General features: G+C 42.6%; 1 protein-coding gene across 1 annotated transcript in view; it reads left to right on the top strand.

The window, feature by feature from the left end:
* Window positions 1-23988, top strand: part of SPECC1L (sperm antigen with calponin homology and coiled-coil domains 1 like) — a 215214-nt gene that overhangs the window by 142676 nt on the left and 48550 nt on the right. Inside the window, exons 4-9 of the mRNA XM_053701992.1 lie at window positions 716-2298; window positions 2544-2751; window positions 3535-3608; window positions 4512-4687; window positions 5151-5317; window positions 17660-17766. Of these exons, the coding sequence (XP_053557967.1) occupies window positions 716-2298; window positions 2544-2751; window positions 3535-3608; window positions 4512-4687; window positions 5151-5317; window positions 17660-17766 (2315 nt within the window). The remainder of the gene's footprint in view (window positions 1-715; window positions 2299-2543; window positions 2752-3534; window positions 3609-4511; window positions 4688-5150; window positions 5318-17659; window positions 17767-23988) is intronic.

Genomic DNA, 23988 nt, shown 5'->3' with positions numbered 1-23988 from the left:
ATTTGAGTTTTTTTGAAATTTTTAAGAAAACTTAATTTTTTTTTGGATTTAATTTCTCAGCGAAAATAGCTGTTTTTATTTTATTCCTCCCTCTCTAGTGACTCGTGGACTTCCACATTTTGGGTATTATATCCCATACGTCATTAGCTCATGGACTCTTGCTACTTACATGAAAGAAAACATAATTTATGTAAGAACTTACCTGATAAATTCATTTCTTTCATAGTGGCAAGAGTCCATGAGACCCACCCAATATTATTTAGGGTTATGTTTTTTTTTTATATATATATATCACTTTATATATCCTGTTCCTCTTTTTTTAGGCTTTTTACTCTTTTTACACCTCACTGGCTATAAGTTAAACTGAGGTATGAGTGAGGTTGGAGGTGTATTTAAAGGCATTTGAGGTTTGGGAAATTTTGCCCCCTTCTGGTAGGAATGTATATCCCATATGTCACTAGCTCATGGACTCTTGCCACTATGAAAGAAATGAATTTATCAGGTAAGTTCTTACATAAATGATGTTTTTTTATCTTTTTTTTTTTAAATATTAGTGAAAAAGTTTGCATATTAGAATGTTTTGATTTTAGAATTCTGGATTTGGTGTGCGGCAGCTGAATGTTGCCACTTGTTGTATAATTAACAAAAAATAACTTCTGAATTATACAGATTTTTGTTAGGTTTTTTTTCACTTTCACTTATTTATATGTCACAGGCAGCAGCTCCAGCAACAAGCGCAGTGGTTCTTCAGGGGCCAAAGAGGCTGGATCATCTCGTGAGAGAATACGTGAACGTTCTCGCCTAAATGCCAGCAAAAAGCCCCAAGGATCTGGGCTCACCTCAGGTGATGTCTCTGCTCCCAGTAAGAGATCTAGGGGGCGCACAGAATCAGACATTCACCGTATGAGCAAATCCAAATCAGATAACCAGATTAGTGACCGGGCAGCTCTGGAGGCCAAAGTGAAGGAACTGCTAAGCATGGCCAAAACGAAAGATTCTGAGATCCTACTGCTTCGTTCCGAGTTGAGGGACACAAGATCACAGCTTGGACTGGACCTCTCTGAAAAAAGTCCAGAGGAACCACCTGTTATGCAACTGCAAGAACAGAATGCAGTTGTACGTGAGGAGTTGCAGCAACTAAAGAGTGAGAACCGCATGCTTAAGGATAGACTGAACGCGTTAGGATTTTCTTTAGGGCAGCAGCCTGATGTTGCTGATAAACTCTATGTCTACCAGTCCATGAGCCCTGCTCCTGGCAGCAACAGTGACTGTGGAGGAGGGAATCTAGCCTCCTCTGTTGAGGGTTCAGCCCCTGGTTCTATGGAAGATCTTCTTAGCCAGGATGACTGTACATTAACTGGGGAAAGGAGAAGCAGTTCTGTGGACAATTTAGACAGTGAATGCAGTGAGGTTTACCAGCCGCTCACCTCTAGTGATGATGCATTGGATGCTCCCTCGTCATCATCAGAGTCTGAAGGCCTTCCAAGTACTGATCGATCTCGGAAAGGCAGCAGTGGGAATACCAGTGAGGTATCTGTTGCCTGTCTAACTGAACGTATACTTAAAATGGAGGAAAATCAGCACAGTACATCTGAAGAGCTGCAGGCCACACTGCAGGAGCTAGCTGATCTGCAACAGATTACACAGGAGCTGAACAGTGAGAATGAGAGATTAGGTGAGGAGAAGGTCATCCTGATGGACTCACTATGCCAACAGAGTGATAAGCTAGCATTGTTCAGCCGCCAGCTTGAGTATGCTCGTGCACTGTTGGATGAGCATCATGTAGTCTACTCTCTAGATGAAGACTTAAAAAGTAGTCGCTACCTTGAACTTGAACAGCGCTATATGGAGTTAGCAGACAATGGACGCTTTGAGCGGGAACAGCTTTTAGGAGTACAGCAGCACCTGAGCAACACACTAAAAATGGCTGAACAAGATAACAAAGAAGCACAGGATGTGATCCGTGCTCTTAAGGAGCGGAACCACCATATGGAGCGTATTGCTGAAGCTGAACAGATGGGGAAGCAGGCCCTAGCTGCTACTCTGGATGAATACAAGGCTACACTTAGTTCAGAGCAGTCCGAGTGTGCACGGCTAAAAGCACAGCTGGAGCAAGAAAAGCAGAGAGTGTCAGAGCTTTACTCAATACACAGTTCTGGGGACACCGCTCACATTCAGAACCTATTGGAAAGTGTGCGCAATGACAAAGAAAAAGCTGAAAACCTGGCGGAAAGTCTACAAGAGGAGCTGTCACATGTACGCAGCGATATCAGCCGCCTTCAGGATGCCTTTGGTAAGGTGAGGACATGGAACTTTTTATCGAAAGAATTCCTATGAACCAACAACTAGTTTGGCTGATGCATGGATCTTATGAACTACAGGTTAACAATGACAATTAAAAAGGAATGTTTTATTGACAGATTTAAGAACAGTATATCTCAGGGAACATTAGTGGGGTGGTCTTAAGTCTCTGTCAATTAGTCACTATTTGTCCCACAATTTTATTTTTCCTCCTGTCTTAACATCAATCTCTTATGTTTCAGTTGGAGGATGAGTATCGAGCTTTTCGAGTTGAAGCAGAGAAGCAGGTATCTGAGCTTACCATGGCGCTGGAGAAGGTACGGGGGGAGCTGGAAGAGAAGGAGACAGAGAACAGTGACATGAAAGAAACAATATTTGAACTGGAGGATGAGGTGGAGCAGCACAGAGCTGTGAAACTGCATGACAACCTCATTATATCTGACCTTGAGAGTAAGCACTTTTTTATTTGCCAGCAGGGGGCAGTATAACACAAGCTGTGTCTAGTATATTTGCTAAATGATACTGTAGGTCAAAAGAGCAGCATACATTTTTATCTTAGGGCATGTCTTAGAATATTTTTTAAGTTGATGTCAGTTCTTCACAACTTAACTGCTTGGTATTTAATTACTGGATCATTTGCATGACAACAACACAAAGAAGGCACATTGTGAAGGTAGTATAGGTCAGGGCTACCATCTCATGTTAATACTGTTCTTATCACATAAGCTGATGTAATTATATTATGTGAATTTGTACAGTATGAATGCAACAAATTTATTTCAAGCCTCTTCCGCTTCCATTCTGACATTTGCCCAGATGCAGAATCTACAGGATCTTTGGTGACCTGGTCATATACTGCCTAGGGGTGGCATCCTGTACTGTACGTGCTGCTCGCCTCCAAGATATTCTGTCTTCCTGCCTGAAACAATGAGCCTGCAAGGCTAGCACGTCTTGTCCCCTGCAGACATAAATCTTCCCTAGAGGAGGTGTCAGTATAGGGCTGTTTTGGAGGCACGTCACAAACAGAGTCTAATATGGTGCTGGCATGTGCTTTTAATAAAGTTTCCTTTTTCCAAAGATTGAATAAATACACACGGGGCTTTATATCTTTAACTCATTATAAGAACTATTTATGCAGAGAGCTAGATTCTTTGACCTTTAACTTTCCAGGGATTATTGAATAACGTGTGTCCTTGTACTTATCTTCATTTACTGTCCTTATTGTTATGCTAGACTCTGTAAAGAAGCTGCAAGATCAGAAACATGACATGGAGCGTGAGATCAAAATACTGAATAGGAAGTTAAGGGTAAGAAATGAGCAAAGCATGGAAAGGCACACCCCAAAATATATTCTGCTTGTTGTACTACATCAGTAAAAGGTCTACCTCGCAACCTATTTTCTTTTCTTTCTTTTTTTTTTCTTTTTTAATAAATAAAAACTAGAGTTGCATTGATACCAATTATTTGCATGAGTACTTGTACTCGTGCAAATGCACCGATACTTAAACCGATACCTCCACTTCCTACCCATATGATATCTTGTGGCGTTTTTTTAAACTGCATGTTCCCATTTCATTTTAAACTGGAGTGGAGACTAAACTAAACATTGCTAATACAAATTGCTGTTATTTGTATTATTGTAAGAGAGATCACTGTACCTCGTTCAGACAAACCCCTGAAGTACTGGGCAGTTAATAAACAGATTTCCAGGTCTGGCTAAAATGGCCCAAAAATATATTTCTGCCCCATGCAGTAGTGTGGAAAGTGAAAGACTGTTCAAGTCGAACCTCCATACAAATGTCAGATTGATGTTATATAACAGCCCTACAACCCATTTGTATCACCCCTTTAAATGTAATATTTTATTGTAATTTTTTTTTTTTTTATAAACATGTTCAGTGAACTTTGTGACATAATTTCATAATGTCTTTTGAATTACAGTCCTTTATAATTATAAAGAAGGAATCTTAAATAATTAGTCTGTATTGTGCTTGGTAAACTGTCACAAATAAAGTATCGGTAATTGGTATCGGCGAGTATTTGAAACCAAGTATCAGTACTTGTACTCGGTCATAAAAAAATGGTATTGGTGCAACCCTAATAAAAACCATGAACCCTGCTTTTTCTTTCATATCTTCTGATTTTAGAGTGATTCCTTAGCACACGTGACAGGATAGATCAAACTCATTTTTATATTGTGACTGTCTTAGGAGGAGTCAGCTGAATGGCGCCAGTTTCAAGCTGATCTTCAGACTGCTGTGGTTATCGCTAATGATATCAAATCAGAAGCACAGGAGGAGATAGGGGAGCTGAAGAGGCGACTCCATGAGGCACTGGAGAAGAATGAGAAACTTGCTAAAGAGCTGGAAAATGCAGCATCTCGCAAGTAAGCATGGAGATGTGTAAAACAGATTTTATTTTATTTTTGACCCATGTGAATGTCAAATATATTGTGACTTCAATTTTAATACTAGTGTGTTAGGAATATAACTATTTAAAGGGACACTAAAGTCAAAATTAAACTTTAATGATTAAGATAGAGCATGCAGTTAAAAAAATAATAATATTTTTATATGTACACTTTATGAGGCACTAGATCCTACTTAGCATGTGCAAAAGTCCACAGTGTATACTTTTTGAGTCTGTAATTGGCTAATGGCTATCACATGATTTTGAGGGCTGGGAAATAAAGCAATCTTTTAAATTTCTCAGAAAAAAATCTGAATAAATTGAAATTCAGAGTAAGTGCATTGTCTTTTTATTGTGAATTATACAATTCTACTATATTTAATGGTTCTTTAAAATACACAGATAAAGAAAGGTATAATAAATATGAACATTGTTTACAGGCAGGAGGAAGAACGTGGCCGGGTGTATAATTACATGAATGCTGTTGAGAGGGACCTTGCAGCCTTAAGACAGGGAATGGGTCTGAGCCGTAGGTCATCTACCTCTTCGGAACCCACACCTACAGTCAAGACACTCATCAAATCCTTTGACAATGCATCATCACCAGGTGACCTTACGCAGCTATGGCTGGGCTGATGCATTTTACTATTGCTGTTTGAGTAGAGTTTAAGTATGCACTGCTTGCTCCTTGTATATATGTTATGATTAGAGGACTCTGATGCTTACTCTGAGCATTTTCCATTTGTTTACTGTGTTAGTCACTGCTATATCTGAGAGTTCATTCCAAGTATTGACCAAAGTAAATATATGTAGTTAAAATTATTTCTCTTGTTAAGTGTAGTCAGTCCACGGGTCATCCATTACTTATGGAATATATCTCTTCCTAACAGGAAGCTGCAAGAGGATCACCCAAGCAGAGCTGCTATATAGCTCCTCCCCTCACATGTCATATTCAGTCATTCTCTTGCAGCCTAACTAAAGATAGGTCGCTGTGAGAGGTCTGTGGTGTTCTCAGGCAGCATTAGAAGAAGAATCTGCCTGCGTTTTCTATGATCTTAGCAGACGTAACTAAGATCCACTAGCTGTTCTCATCTGAGGAGTGAGGTAACTTCAGAAAAGGAGAATAGCATGCAGGGCCCCCCTGCAAACGAGGTATGTGCAGTAAATTATTTTTCTGAGGAATGGAATTGACTGAGAAAATACTGCTGATACCAATGTAACGTAAGTTCAGCCTTAAATGCAGTGATAGCGACTGGTATTAGGCTGATGAGTGTGTGTACACTGAATGTATTTTTCTAAGGAATGGAATTGACTCTGAAAATACTGTTAATACTGAAATAATGTATGAGCCTTAACTGCAGTAAAAGCGACTGGTAGCAGGCTTATTAATAACACTTCATAACTTTTAAAATGTATGTTCAAAACGTTTAATGGCATGTTAATCGTTTTTTGTGAGGTACTTGGTGATAAAACTTATTGGGGCATGATTTTTACCACATGGCCATCTTTGTTTTCTGCATAGAAACAGTTATCTGAGCTTCCCCACTGTTGTAATATGAGTGGAAGAGGCCTATTTTAGCGCTTTTTTGCGCAGTAAAAATTCAGTCACAATCTGTCTACTTCATCCTCCATGATCCAGATCGTCTCTAGAGAGCTCAGGGGTCTTCAAAATTCATTTTGAGGGAGGTAATCAGTCACAGCAGACCTGTGACAGTGTGTTTTGACTGTGTTAAAAACGTTAACTATTAAATTGTTATCCGTTTTTGGGTATTAAGGGGTTAATCATCCATTTGCTGGTGGGTGCAATCCTTTGCTAACTTAATATATTTACTGTGAAAAATTGGTTGCTATAACTATTTTGGTTCATTGTTATTTCAACTGTGACAGCTTTTTGTGCTTCTTAAAGGCACAGTAGCGTTTTTTATATTGCTTGTAAATTTATTTAGAAAAGTATTTCCAAGCTTGCTAGTCTCATTGCTAGTCTGTTTAAACATGTCTGACTCAGATTAATCTCTTTGTTCACTATGTTTAAAGGCCAATGTGGAGCCCAATAGAAATTTGTGTACTAATTGCATTGATGTTACTTTAAATAAAAGTCAATCTTTACATGTAAAGAAATTATCACCAGACAACGAGGGGGAAGTTATGCCGACTAACTCTCCTCACGTGTCGGTACCTTTGCCTCCCGCTCAGGAGGTGCGTGATTTTGTGGCGCCAAGTACATCAGGGAGGCCCTTACAAATCACTTTGCAAGACATGGCTACTGTTATGACAGAAGTATTATCTAAATTGGCAGAATTAAGAGACAAGCGCGATAGCTCTGGGTTAAGGACAGAGCGCGCGGATGAGGTGAGAGCCATGTCAGATACTGCGTCACAGTTTGCAGAACATGAAGACGGAGAGCTTCATTCTGTGGGTGACGGATCTGATCCAGGGAGACTGGATTCAGAGATTTCTAATTTTAAATTTAAGCTTGAGAACCTCCGCATATTGCTAGGGGAGGTATTAGCGGCTCTGAATGATTGTAACACAGTTGCAATTCCAGAAAAATTATGTAGGTTGGATAGATACTATGCGGTACCGGTGTGTACTGACGTGTTTCCTATACCTAAAAGGCTTACAGAGATTATTAGCAAGGAGTGGGATAGACCTGGTGTGCCTTTTTCCCCTCCTCCCATATTTAGGAAAATGTTTCCTATAGACGCCACCACACGAGACTTATGGCAGACGGTCCCTAAGGTGGAGGGAGCAGTTTCTACTTTAGCTAAGCGTACCACTATCCCGGTGGAGGATAGTTGTGCCTTTTCAGATCCAATGGATAAGAAATTAGAGGGTTACCTTAAGAAAATATTTGTTCAACAAGGTTTTATCTTACAGCCCCTTGCATGCATTGCGCCTGTCACTGCTGCGGCGGCATTCTGGTTTGAGTCTCTGGAAGAGGCCATTCGCACAGCTCCATTGAATGAAATTCTGAACAAGCTTAAAGCACTTAAGCTAGCTAACGCATTTGTTTCTCCAACATAGGTGTGTCCGGTCCACGGCGTCATCCTTACTTGTGGGATATTCTCTTCCCCAACAGGAAATGGCAAAGAGCCCAGCAAAGCTGGTCACATGATCCCTCCTAGGCTCCGCCTACCCCAGTCATTCTCTTTGCCGTTGCACCGGCAACATCTCCACGGAGATGGTTAAGAGTTTTTTGGTGTTTAAATGTAGTTTTTTATCCTTCAATCAAGTGTTTGTTATTTTAAAATAGTGCTGGTATGTACTATTTACTCTGAAACAGAAAAGAGATGAAGATTTCTGTTTGTAAGAGGAAGATGATTTTAGCAAACGTTACTAAAATCGATTGCTGTTTCCACACAGGACTGTTGAGATGAAGTAACTTCAGTTGGGGGAAACAGTTGGCAGACTTTTCTGCTTGAGGTATGACTGGCCACATTTCTAACAAGACTATGTAATGCTGGAAGGCTGTCATTTCCCCTATGGGGACCGGTAAGCCATTTTCTTAGATTAAGTAAAAGAATAAAGGGCTTTATAAGGGCTTAAAAAACTGGTAGACATTTTTCTGGGCTAAAACGATTACTTTGCTAAGCATATTTGGCAGATTATAACTCTTAATAGTTATTATAATCTTGGGGATTGTTGTAAAAAAAACGGCAGGCACTGTATTGGACACCTTTTTCAGATGGGGGCCTTTTCTAGTCATAGGCAGAGCCTCATTTTCGCGCCACTAATGCGCAGTTGTTTTTGGAGAGCAAGGCATGCAGATGCATGTGTGAGGAGCTAAGAACCACTGAAAAAGCTTATAGAAGGCGTCATTTGGTATCGTATTCCCCTCTGGGCTTGGTTGGGTCTCAGCAAAGCAGATACCTGGGACTGTATAGGGGTTAAATGTAAAAATGGCTCCGGTTCCGTTATTTTAAGGGTTAAAGCTTTCAAATTTGGTGTGCAATACTTTTAAGGCTTTAAGACTCTGTGGTGAAATTTTGGTGAATTTTGAACAATTCCTTCATACTTTTTCACATTTTCAGTAATAAAGTGTGTTCAGTTTAAAATTTAAAGTGACAGTAACGGTTTTATTTTAAAACGTTTTTTGTGCTTTGTTGACAAGTTTAAGCCTGTTTAACATGTCTGAACCATCAGATAAGCGATGTTCTATATGTATGAAAGCCAAGGTTTCTCCCCATTTAAATATATGTGATGATTGTGCCATAGTGTCCAAACAAAGTAGGGACAATGATGCCACAGATAATGATATTGCCCAAGATGATTCCTCAAATGAGGGGAGTAAGCATGATACTGCATCATCCCCTTCTGTGTCTACACCAGTTTTGCCCACACAAGAGGCCCCTAGTACATCTAGTGCGCCAATACTTATTACCATGCAACAATTAACGGCTGTAATGGATAATTCTATTGCAAACATTTTATCCAAAATGCCTACTTATCAGAGAAAGCGCGATTGCTCTGTTTTAAACACTGAAGAGCAAGAGGACGCTGATGATAACTGTTCTGACATACCCTCACACCAATCTGAAGGGGCCAGGAGGGAGGTTTTGTCTGAGGGAGAAATTTCAGATTCAGGAAAAATTTCTCAACAAGCTGAACCTGATGTTGTAACATTTAAATTTAAATTAGAACATCTCCGCGCACTGCTTAAGGAGGTATTATCTACTCTGGATGATTGTGACAATTTGGTCATTCCAGAGAAGTTATGTAAGATGGACAAGTTCCTAGAGGTTCCGGTGCCCCCCGATGCTTTTCCTATACCCAAGCGGGTGGCGGACATAGTAAATAAGGAGTGGGAAAGGCCCGGCATACCTTTTGTTCCTCCCCCTATATTTAAGAAATTATTTCCTATAGTCGACCCCAGAAAGGACTTATGGCAGACAGTCTCCAAGGTCGAGGGGGCGGTTTCTACTCTAAACAAACGCACTACTATTCCTATAGAAGATAGTTGTGCTTTCAAAGATCCTATGGATAAAAAATTGGAGGGTTTGCTTAAAAAGATGTTTGTTCAGCAAGGTTACCTTCTACAACCAATTTCATGCATTGTTCCTGTCACTACGGCAGCGTGTTTCTGGTTCGAAGAACTAGAAAAGTCGCTCAATAAAGAATCTTCGTATGAGGAGGTTATGGACAGAGTTCAAGCACTTAAATTGGCTAACTCTTTTATTTTAGATGCCGCTTTGCAATTAGCTAGATTAGCGGCGAAAAATTCAGGGTTTGCTATCGTGGCGCGCAGAGCGCTTTGGCTAAAGTCTTGGTCAGCGGATGTGTCTTCCAAGACAAAATTGCTTAACATCCCTTTCAAGGGTAAAACACTGTTTGGTCCTGATTTGAAAGAGATTATTTCAGACATCACCGGGGGAAAGGGCCACGCCCTTCCTCAGGATAGGTCTTTTAAGGCTAAAAATAAGCCTAATTTTCGTCCCTTTCGCAGAAACGGACCAGCCTCTAATTCTACATCCTCTAAGCAAGAGGGTAATACTTCTCAACCCAAACCAGCCTGGAGACCGATGCAAGGCTGGAACAAAGGTAAGCAGGCCAAGAAGCCTGCCACTGCTACCAAAACAGCATGAAGGGATGGCCCCCGATCCGGGACCGGATCTGGTGGGGGGCATACTTTCTCTCTTTGCTCTGGCCTGGGCAAGAGATGTTCAGGATCCTTGGGCACTAGAAATAGTTTCTCAGGGTTATCTCCTGGAATTCAAGGAACTACCCCCAAGGGGAAGGTTCCACAGGTCTCAATTATCTTCAAACCAAATAAAAAGACAGGCATTCTTACATTGTGTAGAAGACCTGTTAAAGATGGGAGTAATTCATCCAGTTCCAATAGGAGAACAAGGGATGGGGTTTTACTCCAACCTGTTCATAGTTCCCAAAAAAGAGGGAACATTCAGACCAATTTTAGATCTCAAGATCCTAAACAAATTTCTCAGGGTTCCATCGTTCAAAATGGAAACCATTCGAACGATCCTTCCTACCATCCAGGAAGGTCAATTTATGACCACGGTGGATTTAAAGGATGCGTACCTACATATTCCTATCCACAAGGAACATCATCAGTTCCTAAGGTTCGCTTTTCTGGACAAGCATTACCAGTTTGTGGCACTTCCATTCGGATTAGCCACTGCTCCGAGAATTTTCACAAAGGTACTAGGGTCCCTTCTAGCGGTTCTAAGACCAAGGGGCATTGCAGTAGTACCTTACCTGGACGACATCCTGATTCAAGCGTCATCTCTGTCAAAAGCAAAGGCTCATACGGACATCGTCCTAGCCTTTCTCAGATCTCACGGATGGAAAGTGACTGTCCCCGTCAACAAGGGTTCCCTTCTTGGGAACAATAATAGATTCCTTAGAAATGAGGATTTTTCTGACAGAGGTCAGAAAATCAAAACTTCTAAGCTCTTGTCAAGTACTTCATTCTGTTCTTCGTCCTTCCATAGCGCAGTGCATGGAAGTAATAGGTTTGATGGTTACAGCAATGGACATAGTTCCTTTTGCACGAATTCATCTAAGACCATTACAACTGTGCATGCTCAGACAGTGGAATGGGGATTATACAGACTTGTCTCCGACGATTCAAGTAGATCAAAAGACCAGAGATTCACTCCGTTGGTGGCTGTTCCTGGACAACCTGTCACAGGGAATGAGCTTCCGCAGACCAGAGTGGGTCATTGTCACGACCGACGCCAGTCTGGTGGGCTGGGGCGCGGTCTGGGAACCCCTGAAAGCTCAGGGTCTATGGTCTCGGGAAGAATCTCTTCTCCCGATAAACATTCTGGAACTGAGAGCGATATTCAATGCTCTCAAAGCTTGGCCTCAACTAGCAAAGGCCAAATTCATAAGGTTTCAATCAGACAACATGACGACTGTTGCATATATCAACCATCAGGGGGGAACAAGGAGTTCCCTGGCGATGGAGGAAGTGACCAAGATAATTCAATGGGCGGAGGATCACTCCTGCCACTTGTCTGCAATCCACATCCCAGGAGTGGAAAATTGGGAAGCGGATTTTCTGAGTCGTCAGACATTCCATCCGGGGGAGTGGGAACTCCATCCGGAAATCTTTGCCCAAATAACTCAATTATGGGGCATTCCAGACATGGATCTGATGGCCTCTCGTCAGAACTTCAAGGTTCCTTGCTACGGGTCCAGATCCAGGGATCCCAAGGCGACTCTAGTAGATGCACTAGTAGCACCTTGGACCTTCAACCTAGCTTATGTATTCCCACCGTTTCCTCTCATTCCCAGGCTGGTAGCCAGGATCAATCAGGAGAGGGCTTCGGTGATCTTGATAGCTCCTGCGTGGCCACGCAGGACTTGGTATGCAGACCTGGTGAATATGTCATCGGCTCCAGTATGAAAGCTACCTTTGAGACAGGACCTTCTTGTTCAAGGTCCATTCGAACATCCGAATCTGGTTTCCCTCCAACTGACTGCTTGGAGATTGAACGCTTGATTTTATCAAAGCGTGGGTTTTCAGATTCTGTAATAGATACTCTGATTCAGGCTAGAAAGCCTGTAACTAGAAAAATTTACCATAAAATATGGAAAAAATATATCTGTTGGTGTGAATCTAAAGGATTCCCATGGAACAAGATAAAAATTCCTAAGATTCTATCCTTTCTACAAGAAGGTTTGGAGAAAGGATTATCTGCAAGTTCTCTGAAGGGACAGATCTCTGCTTTATCTGTTTTACTTCACAAAAGGCTGGCAGCTGTGCCAGATGTTCAAGCGTTTGTTTAGGCTCTGGTTAGAATCAAGCCTGTTTACAGACCTTTGACTCCTCCCTGGAGTCTTAATCTAGTTCTTTCAGTTCTTCAAGGGGTTCCGTTTGAACCCTTACATTCTGTAGATATTAAGTTATTATCTTGGAAAGTTTTGTTTTTGGTTGCAATTTCTTCTGCCAGAAGAGTTTCAGAGTTATCTGCTCTGCAGTGTTCTCCGCCCTATCTGGTGTTCCATGCAGATAAGGTGGTTTTGCGTACTAAGCCTGGTTTTCTTCCGAAAGTTGTTTCCAACAAAAATATTAACCAGGAGATAGTTGTACCTTCTTTGTGTCCGAATCCAGTTTCAAAGAAGGAACGTTTGTTACACAATTTGGACGTAGTCCGTGCTCTAAAATTCTATTTAGAGGCTACTAAAGATTTCAGACAAACATCTTCTTTGTTTGTTGTTTATTCTGGTAAAAGGAGAGGTCAAAAAGCAACTTCTACCTCTCTTTCTTTTTGGCTTAAAAGCATTATCCGATTGGCTTATGAGACTGCCGGACAGCAGCCTCCTGAAAGAATCACAGCTCACTCCACTAGGGCTGTGGCTTCCACATGGGCCTTCAAGAACGAGGCTTCTGTTGACCAGATATGTAAGGCAGCGACTTGGTCTTCACTGCACACTTTTGCCAAATTTTACAAATTTGATACTTTTGCTTCTTCAGAGGCTATTTTTGGGAGAAAGGTTTTGCAAGCCGTGGTGCCTTCCATTTAGGTGACCTGATTTGCTCCCTCCCTTCATCCGTGTCCTAAAGCTTTGGTATTGGTTCCCACAAGTAAGGATGACGCCGTGGACCGGACACACCTATGTTGGAGAAAACAGAATTTATGCTTACCTGATAAATTACTTTCTCCAACGGTGTGTCCGGTCCACGGCCCGCCCTGGTTTTTTTTAATCAGGTCTGATGAATTATTTTCTCTAACTACAGTCACCACGGTATCATATGGTTTCTCCTATGCATATTTCCTGCTGTACGTCGGTCGAATGACTGGGGTAGGCGGAGCCTAGGAGGGATCATGTGACCAGCTTTGCTGGGCTCTTTGCCATTTCCTGTTGGGGAAGAGAATATCCCACAAGTAAGGATGACGCCGTGGACCGGACACACCGTTGGAGAAAGTAATTTATCAGGTAAGCATAAATTCTGTTTTCTGATGCCGTCGTACATTTAACCAAACTTACGGCTAAGAACTCCGGATTCGCCATCCAAGCGCGCAGAGCGCTATGGCTTAAATCCTGGTCAGCTGACGTGACTTCTAAATCTAAATTGCTTAATATTCCTTTCAAAGGGCAGACCTTATTCGGGCCCGGCTTGAAAGAAATTATAGCTGACATTACGGGAGATAAGGGCCATGCTCTACCTCAGGACAGGGCCAAATCAAAGGCCAAACAGTCTAATTTTCGTGCCTTTCGTAACTTCAAGGCAGGAGCAGCATCAACTTCCTCCGCTCCAAACCAGGAAGGAGCTGTTGCTCGTTACAGACAGGGCTGGAAAGTTAACCAGTCCTGGAACAAGGGCAAGCAGGCCAAGAAACCTGCTGCTGCCCCTAAGACAGCATGAAGAGAGGGCCCCCTAGCCGGAAACAGATCTAGTGTGGGGCAGACTTTCTCTCTTCGCCCAGGCTTGGGCAAGAGATGTCCAGGATCCCTGGGCGTTGGAGATCATTTCTCAGGGATATCTCCTGGACTTCAAAACTTCTCCTCCACGAGGGAGATTTCATCTTTCAAGGTTATCAGCAAACCAAATAAAGAAAGAGGCGTTTCTACGCTGTGTTCAAGACCTCTTACTAATGGGGGTGATCCACCCAGTTCCGTGGACAGAACACGGGCAAGGATTCTATTCAAATCTATTTGTGGTTCCCAAGAAAGAGGGAACCTTCAGACCAATCTTGGACTTAAAAATCCTAAACAAATTCCTAAGAGTTCCATCATTCAAAATGGAAACTATTCGAACCATCCTTCCCATGATCCAAGAGGGTCAGTACATGACCACAGTGGACTTAAAGGATGCCTACCTTCACATACCGATTCACAAGGATCATTATCGGTACCTAAGATTTGCTTTCCTAGACAGGCATTACCAGTTTGTAGCTCTTCCCTTCGGATTAGCTACGGCTCCAAGAATCTTTACAAAAGTTCTGGGCTCACTTCTGGCGGTACTAAGACCGCGAGGCATAGCGGTGACTCCGTACCTAGACGACATTCTGATACAAGCGTCAAGTTTTCAAACTGCCAAGTCTCATACAGAGATAGTTCTGGCATTTCTGAGGTTGCATGGGTGGAAGGTGAACGTGGAAAAGAGTTCTCTATTACCACTTACAAGGGTTCCCTTTCTAGGGACTCTTATAGATTCTGTAGAGATGAAAATTTACCTGACGGAGGCCAGGTTATCAAAACTTCTAAATGCTTGCCGTGTCCTTCATTCCATTCCACACCCGTCAGTAGCTCAGTGCATGGAAGTAATCGGCTTAATGGTAGCGGCAATGGACATAGTTCCATTTGCGCGCCTGCATCTCAGACCGCTGCAATTGTGCATGCTAAGTCAGTGGAATGGGGATTACTCAGATTTGTCCCCCCTGCTAAATCTGGATCAAGAGACCAGAGATTCTCTTCTATGGTGGCTTTCTCGGCCACATCTGTCCAAGGGGATGACCTTTCGCAGGCCAGATTGGACGATTGTAACAACAGACGCCAGCCTTCTAGGCTGGGGCGCACTCTGGAACTCCCTGAAGGCTCAGGGACTATGGACTCAGGAGGAGAAACTCCTCCCAATAAATATTCTGGAATTAAGAGCAATATTCAATGCTCTCCTAGTTTGGCCTCAGTTAGCAACTCTAAGGTTCATCAGATTTCAGTCGGACAACATCACGACTGTGGCTTACATCAACCATCAAGGGGGAACCAGAAGTTCCCTAGCGATGTTGGAAGTCTCAAAGATAATTCGCTGGGCAGAGTCTCACTCTTGCCACCTGTCAGCGATTTACATCCCAGGCGTGGAGAACTGGGAGGCGGACTTTCTAAGTCGCCAGACTTTTCATCCGGGGGAGTGGGAACTTCATCCGGAGGTCTTTGCTCAACTGATTCATCGTTGGGGCAAACCAGATCTGGATCTCATGGCGTCTCGCCAGAACGCCAAGCTTCCTTGTTACGGATCCAGGTCCAGGGACCCGGGAGCGGTGCTGATAGATGCTCTGACAGCCCCTTGGGTCTTCAACATGGCTTATGTGTTTCCACCATTTCCGATGCTTCCTCGTTTGATTGCCAAGATCAAACAGGAGAGAGCTTCGGTGATTCTGATAGCGCCTGCGTGGCCACGCAGGACCTGGTATGCAGACCTAGTGGACATGTCGTCTTGCCCACCGTGGTCTCTGCCTCTGAGACAGGACCTTCTAATTCAGGGTCCTTTCAACCATCCAAATCTAATTTCTCTGAGGCTGACTGCATGGAGATTGAACGCTTGATTCTATCAAAGCGTGGCTTCTCGGAGTCGGTTATTGATACCTTAATACAGGCTAGGAAGCCTGTTACCAGAAGAATTTACCATAAGATATGGCGTAAATATTTATATTGGTGCGAATCCAAGAGTTACTCATGGAGTAAGGTTAGGATTCCTAGGATATTGTCTTTTCTACAAGAGGGTTTAGAAAAGGGCTTATCTGCTAGTTCGTTAAAGGGACAGATTTCTGCTCTGTCTATTCTTCTACACAAACGTCTGGCAGAAGTTCCAGACGTTCAGGCTTTTTGTCAGGCTTTAGCTAGGCTTAAGCCTGTGTTTAAGACTGTTGCTCCGCCGTGGAGCTTAAACTTAGTTCTTAACGTTCTTCAAGGCGTTCCATTTGAACCCCTTCATTCCATTGATATCAAGCTGTTATCCTGGAAGGTTCTGTTTTTTATGGCTATTTCCTCGGCTCGAAGAGTCTCTGAGTTATCTGCCTTACATTGTGATTCTCCTTATCTGATTTTTCATTCAGACAAGGTAGTTCTGCGTACTAAACCTGGGTTCTTACCTAAGGTAGTTACTAACAGGAATATCAATCAAGAGATTGTTGTTCCATCACTGTGTCCTAACCCTTCTTCAAAGAAGGAACGACTTTTGCATAATCTGGACGTAGTCCGTGCCCTGAAGTTCTATTTGCAGGCAACTAAAGATTTTCGTCAAACTTCTTCCCTGTTTGTCGTTTACTCTGGACAGAGAAGAGGTCAAAAGGCTTCGGCTACCTCTCTCTCTTTTTGGCTTTGTAGCATAATACGTTTAGCCTATGAGACTGCTGGACAGCAGCCTCCTGAAAGGATTACAGCTCATTCTACTAGAGCTGTGGCTTCCACCTGGGCCTTTAAAAATGAGGCCTCTGTTGAACAGATTTACAAGGCTGCAACTTGGTCTTCACTTCACACTTTTTAAAAATTTTACAAATTTGACACTTTTGCTTCTTCTGAGGCTATTTTTGGGAGAAAGGTGCTTCAGGCAGTGGTTCCTTCTGTTTAAGGTTCCTGCCTTGTCCCTCCCTTCATCCGTGTACTTTAGCTTTGGTATTGGTATTCCATAAGTAATGGATGACCCGTGGACTGACTACACTTAACAAGAGAAAACATAATTTATGCTTACCTGATAAATTTATTTCTCTTGTAGTGTAGTCAGTCCACGGCCCGCCCTGTCTTTAAGGCAGATCTAAATTTTAATTAAACTCCAGTCACCACTGCACCCTATGGTTTCTCCTTTCTCGTCTGGTTTTGGTCGAATGACTGAATATGTGAGGGGAGGAGTTATATAGCAGCTCTGCTTGGGTGATCCTCTTGCAGCTTCCTGTTAGGAAGAGATATATTCCATAAGTAATGGATGACCCGTGGACTGACTACACTACAAGAGAAATAAATTTATCAGGTAAGCATAAATTATGTTTTTCAGCATCTGAACCTTATATTTGTGAATGTAAAATGCTGTTTTTAATAATTTTTGTTTTTTTATTAGTTTATATCATTTATAAAGATGCAAAGTTTAAAATATATCTAAAGCTATTTGACTTGTCAATATTGGTAATTTAGAAAGGGACAAGAGTTTTAGAGGCATTAGTAATTTGATATTAAACCTTTGAAGACAACCTTTTACCTTCTGTAACTTGGCATCATGCTTTCATTTTCATGGTCTTGCTCGATAATTCCTGTTTTGCCTTTCTAGCGCAAGGTCCTGTTGCAGCAGCAACAGCAGCTGCTTCCATTCCTCGTACACCTTTGAGCCCAAGCCCCATGAAGACACCTCCAGCTGCTGCTGTTTCTCCTATGCAGGTAATAAAGGAACTTAAAGGGACAGTCTACTCCAGAATTGTTATTATTTAAAAAAGTTAGATAATCCCTTTATTGCCCATTCCCCAATTTTGCATAGCCAATACAGTTATATTAATGTACTTTTTTTCTAAGGTGATGATAGTCCACGAAAATCCTTACTTGTAGGAATTCATCACCTGGCCGGCAGGAGGCAAAGACACCCCACAACAAAGCTTTAAGTATCCCTCCTACTTCCCTTTCCTACCGAGTAGTTATTTGCCTCGTCAAGGCTGATATCAGTCTGTTTGGCATCTCAGGGTTCTGGAAATTATTCCTCAGGGGTACAGGACAAGTTTTTGGTCAAGGCCTCCTTCAGAGGTTTCTTTGCCACATGTGTCAATCAGATGATCGGGAGGCATCCCTTTGTGTGTGCAGACTCTGAAGGTCATGGGAGTAATAATTCCTGTTCCTAAGACAGAATGAAGGAAGTTATGGCTGAAAACTATGTTTCCCAAGTTTGTTCACTTCACTTGCAAGGGTATACCTTTTTGGGGGAATAGCATCTGATGCTATTCCATTTGCATGGTTTAATTTGCGTCCACTAAATATATGCATGCGTAGGTAGTGGAATGAAGATCACTTCAACCTGTTCCAGCGATTGCATTCTGTTCTGTTGGTCAGACAGTCTGTTACTGTGTTTCATGGACATCAACTTGTCAGGCAGTCTAGGGTGCTTGAGGGTCACAGGGAGTTTGGTTGTCTATGGAGGTGAGGCTAACAATACATGTTCTGAAGTTTAGTTTCTCTGCATACTAGGCTTCTTCTCAAATCAGTTATTTTCATTCTTTTTTTAGTCAGGCGTTATATCCGGGGTGACCTATTTTGTTCATCAGGTTGGTACCCGCAGTACTCTAGTAATGACAGAAATTTTGTTCTTTTAGCAATTTTTTTCCTATGGCATGGAGAGTCCACGACGTCATTCCAATTACTAGTGGGATATTCAACTCCTGGCCAGCAGGAGGAGGCAAAGAGCACCCCAGCAAAGCTGTTAAGTGTAACTTCCCTTACCCATAATCCCCAGTCATTCTCTTCGCCTCTGTCAATGGAGGATGTGCAAAGTTGGTTTCTGAAGATATTTAATCTTTTTATGGGTATTTTTCCCTGCAAGCAAGGATTGGGGTCTAGCGTGTCCACGTCAATCTCTTTAGTAAGAGTAGTGGTGGCTTTTAGCAGTTAGAAGGTGGTGAGGTGGTCTTTGCTTTACTTCTAAAAAGTTTGCTACCCCTTTGTAGAAAGCCAGGGTTGGTTACTCTGCTCTTTCTTTTACTACAGGTCCATGACAGAGAGGGTAGTGCCTGCCACACCTATGTAGCTGCTTTCTGCCTTGCAGCCGGATCCACAGGTAAGTGACTCTTCCTTCTAGGTTATGAAGGACAGCACTTCAGAGGTTAACCCTCAAGTGGATCACTTTATGGAACATAGTTACCCCATTGTTTTATGGGTACAGGGTTGGGGCAGCTTTTATTGGGGGGTCAATAGCTCCTATAGAAAGACATTAGGCACTTTATTGGTATGAGTAACAGAGAGACTTAAGGGGTTAATTTTCCCTAATTCTTGTCGGACTGTATTGCAGGGGTGTTTTTACTGTTCCCTTACATGTTCTGTGAACATCATTATTATTTATCTGGGTATTAAGCTTGTGCTGAATTTATACCAGCTTAAACTGCAGAGAGGGCTGACGGCAGTTTAAACTTAAGGCTGCCATTTTTCATTTTCGCGCTCTTATGTGTGACGCAGTTAGTTTTCTGCACTTACGGTTTTACAGAGCGGACCTTCATGGGCCTCAGAGTGTCCGATTAAAGTTGGAGAGGTGTCGGCTTAGTTTTCTCGCTGATCGGAGTGACTTCAGTTGAGAATCGTTTAGCTGGAAGTACCAGCTTCTTCTTACTAGTGGCCTTAACTCTCCGGTCCGGTAGGAGCTTCAGATAACTTGTCTGAAGTTGATTTTCATAATTTCATGTTTTACCTCCCTTATTCATTATATTTTTCATTAAAAAAATATTTTGTAATTTTTATTTTTGAACATCGTTATTGTTATTACTAGTGGGACCTGTTCTCTTGAGCTATGGGCTCAGAACAGGATCAACCTGTCTCTCTGAATAAATGCTTGCTATGTTTAGAGAACCAAATTGCCCTACCAATGCAGTTTTGTTCCTCATGTTTAGCAAAAACGTTAAACTTTAAAGAAAAAATTCTCCCTTCTGAGCCAAGTGTCTCTCAGGATAATGCTGTGTGTGACATGCCTCAGCTTTCTCCTCAAACGTCCCAAGCCTTAGTTGTTTCTCATACTGTGCCTTCTGTGTCCTCTGAACCACCTGGGGGTGTTTACCTGGGGATTTTGCCGCTCAGATTACTTCTGCAGTATCAGTGGCTTTGTCAGCTTTTCTTTCTTCGGGTAAGCGTAAGAGTAAATCTAAACATTTGCCTGCTAGTAAGGTTTCTGCATTAGTTAATCTTTCTCAATTGTCTGATGAGGAAAATACTTCTGAAGGTGAAATCTCAGACTCTGACACTTTAGCAGAAAAATCTGAGGAATCTGAGGAAGTAAATTTTAGATTTAAGCTTGAACATCTCCGGTTACTACTGAAGGAGGTTCTAGTTACTTTGGACGACTCTGAACCTTCGGTTGCTTCCAACCCCACAAAGTCTTCTAAATTGGATTCTTCATCTTCTGAGGAGGTTTTTCCTGTTCCAAGGAAGATGTCTGAAATTATAGGTCAGGAATGGGATTAGCCATGGGTTCCATTTTCCCCTTTCCCTGTTTTTAAAAAATGTTTCCTGTTGCTGACTCTATTCGTGACTCATGGTGCACTGTGCCTAAGGTAGAAGTAGCTATTTCTACTCTTGCTAAGAGAACTACCATTCCTATTGAGGATAGTTGCTCTTTTAAGGATCCAATTCATAAGAAGCTACTTAAAAAAGATGCATATCCATCAAGGATTACAGTGGCAACCTGCAGCGAGTATTGCCACAGTTGCGAGAGCAGCATCTTATTGGTGCGATGCTTTGTCTGATCTTATTTCAGAGGAAACTACAGTAGAGGAGATCCAAGATAAGATCAAAGCTCTTAAACTGGCCAATACCTTTATCTGTGATGCCAACATGCAGATAATTAGACTGGGAGCTAAGATGTCTAGCTTCACTGTGCTAGCCCGTAGAGCTCTGTGGTTAAAGTCTTGGTCGGCTGATGTGTCTTCAAAGGTCAAGCTTTTAGCTTTACCTTATAAGGGTAAACCTCTGTTTGGACCTGGTCTGGTGGAAATCATTTTAGAGATTACGGTTGGAAGGGGCTCTTTCCTACCTCAGGACAAGAAGAATAGACATAGGGGTCGACAAACTTTTAATTTTCATTCCTTTCGCAACTTTAAGAGGCAGAAGTCCTCCTCTTCCTCTTCCAAAAAAGATCAATCCAGGTCCACTTGGAAATCCAGCCAGCCCTGGAACAAGGGAAACCAGAACAAAAAGCCTTCTGCTGACTCTAAATCAGCATGAAAGGTCCGCCCCCGATCCGAGTTTGGATCAGATGGGGGGCAGGCTTTCTCTTTTTCGACAGGCTTGGATACACGATGTCCCAGATCCATGGGCTGTGGACATAGTATCCCAGGGTTAGAGAATAGGATTCAAGTCTTGCCCTCCAAGGGGCAGATTTCTCCTGTCAAGATTATTCTCAAACCAGGTAAAGAGGGAGGCCTTCTTAAATTGCATAAAGGACCTATCCTTCCTGGGAGTTATTGTACCAGTCCCTCTAAAGGAACAAGTTCTAGGATTTTATTCAAATCTATTTGTGGTTCCCAAAAAGGAGGGAACTTTTCGTCCTATCCTAGATTTAAAGTGTCCCAACAAATTTCTCATGGTTCTCTCCTTCAAGATGGAAACTATTTGTTCCATTCTTCCATTGGTCCAGGAAGGTCAGTTCATGACAACCATAGACCTGAAGGACCCGTACTTACATGTTCTCATTCACAGGGATCATCACCAGTTTCTAAGGTTTGCTTTTCTGGACAAGCATTTCCAGTTTATTGCCCTTCCATTTGGTCTTGCCACGGCTCCCAGAATATTCACAAAGGTCCTGGGAGCACTTTTGGCAGTGATCAGATCTCAGGGAATTGCAGTGGTGCCTTATCTAGACGACATCTTTGTTCAGGCGTCATCTTTTCAACTTGCAAAATCTCACAGAGATGTTGTTGTCTTTTCTACATTCCCACTGGTGGAAGGTGAATCTTGAAAAAAGTTCTCTAGTTCCATCTACAACAGTGTGTTTCCTAGGAACAATAATAGATTCCGTGTCCATGAAGATTTTCCTGACGGATGTCAGAAAATCCAAACTTCTTGTTGCTTGCCTTTCTCTCCAGTCTGCCTTTAATCCAGCAGTGGCTCAATGCATTAAAGGGATTGGTCTGATAGTGGCTTCCATGGACATCATTCCTTTTGCTCAGTTCCATCTGCAACCGCTGCAGCTTTGCATGCTCCGTCAATTCAGATTTATCGCAGAGGATAAATTTGGACCCCCTTACAAGAGAATCCCTCTCGTGGTGGATTTCACAGTATCATCTGTCTTGGGGCACTTGCTTCCTGAGACCTTTCTGGGTGATTGTGACTACGGACGTCAGCCTGTCAGGCTGGGGAGCTGTTTGGGGTTCTCTGAAGGCTCAGGGCCTGTGGTCTCGGGAAGAGTCTTCTGTTCCCATAAACATCTTGAAATTGAGAGCAATCTTCAATGCTTTGAGAGCATGGCCTCAATTATCTTTAGTCCGGTTTATCAGATTCCAGTCAGACAACATCACCTCAGTGGCTTACATCAACCACCAGGGAGGAACTCGGAGTTCCTTGGCCATTCAGCAGTGGGCGGAAGCTCACGATTGTCTCCTATCTGCTATCCACATTCCAGGAGTGGAAAATTGTGAGGCAGATTCCCTGAGCAGACAGACTTTTCATCCCTCTCCATCTGGAACTGTTTTCTCAGATAACCCTCAGGTGGGGGGTACCGGAGTTGGATCTGATGACGTCCCGTCAAAACGGCAAGGTTCCAAAGTACGGTTCAAGGTCAAGAGATCCTCAGGCCATTCTGATAGATGCCCTAACGGTTCCTTTGAATTTCAAGCTAGTATACCTGTTTCCTCCGTTTGCTCTCCTTCCACGAGTCATTGCTCGTATCAAGCAGGAGAGAGCATCAGTAATTCTAATAGCTCCTGCATGACCTTGCAGGATCTGGTTCGCGGATTTAGTAAGGATGTCATTTCTACCTCCTTGGAGATTACTTCGTAGGAAGGACCTTCTAATTCAGGGTCCTTTCCTTCATCCAAACCTGGATTCTCTGAAGCTGACTGCTTGGAGATTGATCGCCTAGTTCTGTCTAGACGTGGTTTTTCTGAAGTGGTCATTGATACTATGCTTCAGGCTCGCAAGCCTGTTACTCGCAAGATTTACCATAAGGTATGGCATAATTATTTGCAAATATAAGCGTTTCTCCTGGAGCCGGGTGAGGATTCCCCGTATTTTCTTTTCTTCAGGATGGCCTGGAGAAAGGCTTGTCAGTCAGTACTCTGAACGGTCAGATTTCTGCATTATCTATCCTTTTGCACAAACGTTTGGCAGACTTAACAGTTGTTCAAGCTTTTGTACAGGCCCTGGTCAGAATCAGGTCTCTGTTTAAACCTGTTGCTCCTCCTTGGAGCCTTAATCTAGTTCTTAAAGTTTTGCAGCAGGCTCCGTTTGAGCCGATGCATGTTGTTGATATAAAACTGTTATCTTGGAAGATTTTGTTTCTCCTTGCAATTTCTTCCGCTCGCAGAGTCTCTGAGCTTTCAGCTCTGCCGTGTGATTCTCCATACCTTATCTTTTATGCAGATAAGGCGGTCCTTCGTACAAAATTGGGTTTTCTCCCTAAGGTGGTGTCAGATCGTAATATTAATCAGAAAATTGTTGTTCCTTCTTTTTGTCCTAATCGTTCTCATAAGGAACGTCTTGCATAACTTGGATGTTGTGCACGCTCTAAAATTTTACTTACAAGCTACTAAAGATTTCCATCTTAATGGGAGGAGAATCCACTGCATCAGTCCTGTCAGCCTCTCAGTGAGAGCACGGGTGAAAGTTAGAGTCCAGAGATGCAGGGGGAGTTCTTCTGTGAAACCATCCCGACTCATATTAACAGCTCCTTAAGCGTTGACGAGTTTCGCTGCCTGC

This window comes from Bombina bombina, chromosome 2 (genome assembly GCF_027579735.1).
Source record: "Bombina bombina isolate aBomBom1 chromosome 2, aBomBom1.pri, whole genome shotgun sequence".
Taxonomy (NCBI): domain Eukaryota; kingdom Metazoa; phylum Chordata; class Amphibia; order Anura; family Bombinatoridae; genus Bombina; species Bombina bombina.
This window is presented reverse-complemented; position numbering and strand designations above follow the sequence as displayed.